This window comes from Staurois parvus, unplaced genomic scaffold, assembly GCF_062004578.1.
Source record: "Staurois parvus isolate SC_StPar_1 unplaced genomic scaffold, SC_StPar_1.0 ptg000163l, whole genome shotgun sequence".
NCBI lineage: Eukaryota > Metazoa > Chordata > Amphibia > Anura > Ranidae > Staurois > Staurois parvus.
In genome coordinates, this window is record NW_028317959.1 from 367,057 (window position 1) to 374,884 (window position 7,828).

Sequence of the window (7,828 nt, forward strand, 5' to 3'; positions counted from 1 at the left end):
TGTCCCTGAGTAACAATTCTCTGGCACTCAGTAACAATTCTGTCTGTCCCTGAGTAACAATTCTCTGGCACTCAGTAACAATTCTGTCTGTCCCTGAGTAACAATTCTGTCTGTCCCTGAGAATGAATTCTGTGGCCCTAAGAATTCTCTGGCACTCAGTAACAATTCTGTCTGTCCCTGAGTAACAATTCTCTGGCACTCAGTAACAATTCTGTCTGTCCCTGAGTAAAAATTCTGTGGCCCTAATAACGTTTCTGTGGCCCTAAGTAACAATTCTCTGGCACTGAGTAACAATTCTGTCTGTCCCTGAGTATGAATTCTGTGGCCCTAACTAGCGTTTCTTTGTCCCTAAATAACGATTCTGTGGCCCTCATTAACAAGTCTGTGTCCCTGAGTAATGGTTCTCTGTCCCTAAGTAACTTCTCTCTGTCCCCAATTCTCGTTTCTGTGGCCCTAACTCTGTCCCTGTCCCTAGTACAGAGCGGTCTGCCTCTGTTCAATGACTGCAGGCAAATGAAGATTTCCAAAATGGCCGCTATATATACCTCGACCATTACACAGTGCTGGCTGGCTGGCTGCTGATTGGCTGATGCGATCACATGTCGTTGAGGAATGCATTATGGGGCAGCGCGCCTTGTCTGCGCGCCTTCCCCGACATCCCCGCTCCGTCGCCGCACATGTCAGCCGCCATTTTCGGAAAAATTTCGATTCGCGCGTCCGAATTAGGCTGTTTTTCGGATTCGGCACGAATCGAAATTTTTCCGATATTCGACTCGAATTCCACTTCGGATGCTTCGATTCGCTCATCTCTATCTACTACCTATTCCTTAATTCTTCTGGAGCCAAAGATCTGGTATGGAGAGCTCACAATGTAATGCATGTGCTTAAAGCGGAGTTCCACCTGAAAAAAAAAAAGTCAGCAGCTACAAAACCTGTAACTGCTGACCTTTAAAATACAGCCACTTACCTGTTCCTCGGTCCAGCGGTGTCCTCACCACGGCTGGTTTCACTGGCCGTCTTCTCTCCCTGGCGCCGGCATCTTCAGTGTGGGCACCCGGCTGTGACAGCTTGCGGTTTCACAGCTGGGTGCCCACTACATATGCATGAGAACCACTGCGCTTTGTGAATGGCTCTGTAGTCTTCTGGGACCTGTCATGTGTCCCAGAAGACTACGGGGAGGGAGGGGGGAAGGACAACATCCGCTTCCAAACACCTTAGGTGATCGCAGCAGAAGTGGGAGCTGCTACCTGTCAAATTTGGGTACCCGCTCCCCAAAGGTGCCAATCCTTAATGGGGAGTGGGGGACAAAGACTTAAAGCGGAACTTCCCCTTTTGGGTGGAGCTCCACTTTAAATGGAGTATCCCATACCACCCCAAGCTACCAAACCACCCCAAAAAATTCTGGATTGATCAATGAGATGGCATGAGAAGACTGTTGCTGTGTGTGCCTGGCTGTCTTTGCATTGTTTTGGGAAAAACATGTTCAGTGGCTCCTATGGGGGTAGTGCTACATATGTCTATTCTATTCTATATTTTTTATATCTATTCTATTCTATATCCAAAAATGTGTGTTGGCTTAACATACACATTATAGGTTTCCAAACCTCACATTTTTTTTTAATTTCAGGTTTTAGATGTATGGAAGGGTTGAAATCGCTATCAGGTTTTTATTACTTCATTATTCAAGCTGAGAAGATCCATCTTTTCTATTTGGAGGAGATCTAATAAACACTGTCACCCAAATGAGAAGTGGTGGAAAACCCAAAGTAACCAAAAAGGAACAGAGGAGTGAAGCTCTCTTGTTTCAGATATTGTGTGACCTTTTCCTTGTGGTATTGAGGCAGGAACTAAAAGGAAGTATCCCCAGCATGATAAAAATTTTAACATCCCTTACTGTATCAAAAAAAAATGTTTTGTCTTTTTGTTGTTAGGTATACTAAAACGCAAATTAAATTTTAAATGACATATTTTTTAAACACATGAACGTAACATAAAATACAAATATTTGACTTACAGTTTGCTATATAATTGTTGCAGTTGTCATTGAAGCAGCATGACGTACTAAATGTGGTTTCTGCATATAGGCCTGTCACCCTTCCGTTACTGTGACACTCTGACGTAGGCACACAGGACTTGATTTGAAAATAGCTTACCCAATGGGCTCCTGTATAAGAGAAATACAAATATAAAAAAAGAGAAAATTACATTTTTTTGTTTGAATTATAGAGAGCACTTTTTATTGGAGACATTTATTTAGAGCACAGGCATTACTACTCCCTATAGACAACAATGCAGCTTACATTTTCCAGCCCATTCATAAAATGCAGGATGAGAAGTGAAACCTGCAGTGTGCAAATGAGTTCTTTCTATGTAATGCTGGGGTGGGAATGTTATAATTGTAGGAGAGGATGGTCACATGACATTTTTCAGTTCACGTGATTGTAATTTCTTCCTTTTTTTTTTTTTTGAAAGAATAGGTCTTCCTTAGCTTCTGAGCCCTGTTGCACTTTATATAAAGACCCTCTATAATTTTTTCAAAAGCCGAATATATATTTCTGATAGACCTATTGCCATTTTAAAAGTGGACCTACAAGAATTATATCAACATATATATCTCTATCACCAACTATGAGGAACATAAAAGGCGGACCACAGTATTCACAGCCTTGGAGTGTATATACAGTACTATATTATAAATGGGCCCCTATGTATTTAACAAACTTGCCTCTGCTTTATAAATGGGCCCTCTTGAGTTGTATCAACATACCAAACCATATGTCTCTTAGCTCTACCATTACCATTGAGAACCTACATAATTTTAGGCCCTGTAGGAGTATAAACATGTTACTTAGTAACATTGTTTTTAAAGCTCTAATCTTTCAACCTGCAATTCTATGTACACAACTGAAACCCCCACATGTTTAGCAGTCCACTAGGATCACTTTTTCGGAAAACTTATATAAAGTGAGGACTCATTTCTGTAGTTTTTTTCACGTGTCTAGTCTCCTGGTGCCCAACCTGCGGCCCCTTGGTATATGATATGTGGCCCTCGGACTTCAGCAGTCTGTAGTGGAAACATTGATTAGGGTAATGGCATTGATCTCTGCTAGCCCCGTGTAACATATTCTCAGATTTGTATTGTCTTCTGCAGCATATCCCCAGCCAAAAATGTAGCATGTCCACACTCTCTGAGCCTCGGTTCCTCTATTAGCTCTGCAGTTTCTAACAGTCCTTTCAAGCATAACATACAGTATATGAACAATATGTGTGGCCGTTTGGTGATGTAAGGGGCCGTATTTCAGACCCCCTTTAGCTCAAAAGTTGACAACAACTGGACTAAAGGCAAATGCCTTACACTACAATCACGCATTTGCATTTTCCCTGCCAGAAGTTTTATTGGCATTACCATCCATGGAAAATGAATTTTGATAGAACCTTGCTTCAAAGATACATTCAGCAGGACCTTTTCCAATGCATCACCCTTGACCAAGGCCAAAGCAAAGAGGTGTGGTTGCAGCCATAAACTATTTAGCTTGCAAAGCTTTTGTGTAATTATAGATTGTGTGCAGTTGTAGAGTTCTGAGCAGTATGCGGCTGCTACTGGAAATGGAAGGGTCATTACCTCTGTTCCGGATCAGGGTAGTCGCACATGCTCCTGAAGAGGAGGAGCATTCCACTGTACTGCCATTGCAGTTTGTATCGCTGTAACTGCTACACTGTATACATTTCAGTGCATGAACTAAAGAGAAAAAAACAGAACCGTAAAGATGTACAGTATGTAAGAAAAAGTAATAATGGGAAAATAAGCACAAGCATGTACTGTGATTTAAACCTACTTTTAAATATTTAAAGAAAAATTAAATCTGGCTGGTGACTGGGGGAAAATGCCTTGACTACTACTGAGAAGATACTTGAGTATGGAGAGAGGAGCTCCTGGTGTCCAGAATAAGGAAACTCCTGATGAAGAATACAATTGTTTATTGGAGATAAAACGAGTACAGCTAGAGCAAATGCGTTTTGGGGAACTTCCTTCCCCTTCTTCAGGGCTGTTGGTACACTCTAATGGGGATAGGTAGGCTTGTGACATTGCTTGCGAGTTGCAGATGCAGCAAAAAAGCTACCTACCCATCTCCATTAGAACATACCAACAGCTCTGAAGAAGGGGGAGATAATTACCTTGAAACAAGTACACCTCCAAAAAACTATTATATTCTCCATCAAGGTTTTCCTTATTTTGGACAACAGGAGCTCCTCTCTCTCTGCTCTACTCTAAGTATCTTAGCTGAAGCAACAGCTCTGTCATACCAGTAAGATAGCAGCCCAAATCTCGCTTGAGGTGATTGTAGTCGTATTACTGCACTTGCGACACAAACAATTGTACTGTTTGTGATACTTTTCTATTTGCACTAGCTTAGAATTTTTCAGAACAAGCTTTTAGGGTATGCCCCCTTCTGCAAGGCATTCAAGACTTGGACCTTGAAGAAGGGGACATACCCTAAAAGTTTGTCTTGAAAAAGTTAAAAGTGAAAAATGTTAGTAGACAGTACTCAATTGTTTTTAGCCTATATCTCCAAAAAGAGATCAACACCATCAATCAACCACCTAATATTTATCAAGAGCCATTCTACTGGTCCAGCATCACTACTACTGATACTTTCATAAAGAAGACTCCATGTCAGTTTATGTACAGTAAGAACAAGGTTAATTTACTAGAAACTGAGAGTGCAAAATCTGGTGCAGCTGTGCATAGAAACCAGTCAGCTTCCAGTGTTTATTATCAAAGCTTAATTGAACAAGCTGAAGTTAGGCCGGCCATACAACTTCGTTCGAAAGTCGGACCTAAGAATAATCGTCTGATTTTGGCTCTGTTAGTGGGACAATGGCACTGGCCGATTTTCGTGGTTTCTCTCAAATTCGTTTATCGGGCATGCTGGAACATTTGTGAAAAACGACCGATTTTCAAAATCATTGGTGGCACCTTCGGATTACAGAACAAACTATGTTTTCTATTTCCAATCGAAAAATCATTTGGAAATCGACGCATGTATGGCCTGCTTTAGAAGCTAATTGGCTACCATGCACAGCTGCACCAGATTTTCCATTCTCCAGTTTTAGTAAATTAACCCCTATGTATGTGTATATGTACAGTATATATTGTATGTGTGTATGTTTTACAATTGTAAAGAACAGCCTACACAAAAAGCAGGCACATGATTCTACAGAGAAAGGAATGTAGACAGATTAGCAATGTACATAGAAGCTTCCCTGTGGGTAAAAAAAACTTGTCTGACAAGTTTTTATTATGCAAGCAAAATACGCAAATTAACAGAGAACATATCACACAGTCAAGCACAGAGATTGTCTATAATGAATCATCAGTTCAAAAGAAAAAAAGGCAAGACTAAAATAGATAGATAGATAGATAGATAGATAGATAGATAGATAGATAGATAGAATAAGTGCTTGCAGTAGTTAATTCACACTACATCACAGTTTTAAAGTGGAATTCCAGTCAAATTCTACCTAAGCCTAAACATACGTACTTCCATACCCATTCCAAGACTATTCTATCTAGCCTGTAAAAGAAAAGATGTGTGTACTTACCTATTCTGAAACCGCTCCAGGCCGATCACATGATTGGGTTCCAGTGCTGACTTCATTGTAGATGAACTACAGTCTACAATGGAAGCCCCAAAGTAAGCCTATGGGTGACATGCAGCTGTTTTTGCTGCCTCTCCTCCACATGGTGCAGGGACCCTATCACGTGCCCAGAGTGGAATAGGTAAGTATAGATATCTTTTCTTTTACAGGGTAGATAGAATAGTCTTAGAATGGGGGTGGGAGTAGTCCACTTTAAACTGGCAACATACCAGTAGAGTTTGGTTTGAACATTCGTGAAGAAATTCTAAAAAACGTATTCAGAGCATTTAGTCTTACCGTAGTTTAGTAAACTAATTTAATTAGAAAGCTCTTAAAATTTCATTCAGATCTACTTAAATGGTTTCTCAGATGCATTAAATGGGGTTCTTTTGTGCCTGGAGCATGTGTATTACACTTTTTATGATTTCATTCGACAACAATTTTCCATCTTGCACCTTTGATTTTTCTTGTTGCTAGGGTCAAAAACAATTGTGGATTTGATGCCACCAACCTTTAGAAAATTTACCAAATGTTCTAAAAATGTTCAAAGTTCTGCTAGTGTATGAGTGGATGGTCAGCTTTTGCTCCACCCTGTTGAGATCTAATTTTACATAATGGTAACTTAGCAGGGGGAATTAGAACCACAGAACCAAAAATTGCCTGTGGTTGATATCACAACATGTACAATTTGGAGAACTAATGATGTCCTTGATACTGGCTCATTGGTGCAATTGTGGTCCATACAATCTTGCTTGCAGGCCAGGCGAGGGGTTTCATCACTCTAATCCCTGCTGATCAGCTTTTGGTCATCTCCAAGATCTACATGTAGGAGGGTGGAAGTAGACCCCCCCGATATATTTCCAAATTTGAAGACATTCAGAAGAGGGGGCACTGAATGAAGTTTAATTATATGGGCATTCATTAAAATAACAAATAAACATCCAATAACCAAACAGCAACCAACAAAACAACGATCAACCAACAACAATAAGCCACTAAGCAAGAGGAAACAAAGCAAATGAAACAACTGGCACCAACAAACCAACTAACCAACCAAGCAACCAATCATTCATCCATTCATTCAACTGAAGTAAAACCATAAAGTCAAAATAATAAAACCCAGTGCAAAGTCAAAACTGTTAGTTTTATTTTTGGATTGAGAGGAGAAACTTAAGATCTCACTTGGGTCCAAAATACTATGTCCCTTTTGAGGAGATTCTTCAGCCTTTTCTGTCTCACATCGGTTTATTAGACACTACATGAAAGGAAAACTCTGCAGTGAGGGCACAAACAGCTCAAGAATTTATACAGAAGATAGAGAATCACCATCACTCCAGTGATTTGGTGACTCTCTCTCTCTCTTGTGACTAACTGTCTCTCTGGTGACTCTCTTTCTAATCTGGTTTTTCAAGGTGCCATCAGTTGCAGACACTACAAGCTCCCTCCTGCTACTCCGAGAATACTGAGAGGTGCAGCTCAGATCTAAGAACGTCTAACCTTTCCCAATTGCATCCAAAACAGAAATAGTACAAAATAAACATTTTGTTATATTAAAACACTCACCTGTACCCATAACAACAGAGATCCCTATGATTACACCCACAGTGAGTCTCATCCTGGCAGTGTCCTGTTCAGCTGGTGCTCTTTGATCTGCGGAGGACAGTTAGGCCTGTGTACTGTAGATGAGTTGTAGATGAGATGAATGAACAGCCTGGAGGTGTGGATCTGCACTTTTCGTGATTGTGTAAGAATGAGGTAAATGCAGAGAAAGCAGAATTTTAAGGTGTGTAGAGAGATGAACTGTTGCTGTCAGTAACATTCCATATCGGTGAGTAGGACGTAGAAGCTGGTTAGAGGAGTTTAACAGCTTCTGTACCAGACTTTTGGCACTCCTATATATTCACTATTTGTCATATTGACCATTATCAACAAAAGTGAGAGAAAATCACCATAAGGCTCCGTTCACACCGCTTCCCAAACGCCTCGGATAATTCTGCACATTGCAGCACATAGTGCTGTTTTAACGGGAGCGTTAGCGTCACGTCGCGGCGAAACGGACGCCTCCGGTCGAGTCAGGAGGCGTTGAAGCCTCCTATTCTAGTCTATGGTGCCGCTCCACAAACACCCGGCCGGCAGTTGCGGGGCGTTTGCGAAGTGGTAACACCATTTAAACTTCATTATAGGTGTT

General features: G+C 40.9%; 1 protein-coding gene across 1 annotated transcript in view; it reads right to left on the reverse strand.

The window, feature by feature from the left end:
- The window catches only part of LOC149462976 (phospholipase A2 inhibitor and Ly6/PLAUR domain-containing protein-like), a 28,798-nt gene extending 21,425 nt beyond the window's left edge, over positions 1–7,373 (reverse strand). The window contains exons 1-3 of the mRNA XM_089676042.1: positions 7,204–7,373; positions 3,623–3,739; positions 2,015–2,164 (exon numbers count right to left, since the gene is read on the reverse strand). Coding sequence (XP_089532168.1) covers positions 2,015–2,164; positions 3,623–3,739; positions 7,204–7,255 — 319 coding nt within the window. The 5' untranslated portion in view covers positions 7,256–7,373. The remainder of the gene's footprint in view (positions 1–2,014; positions 2,165–3,622; positions 3,740–7,203) is intronic.
- Between the last annotated feature and the right edge of the window lie 455 nt (positions 7,374–7,828).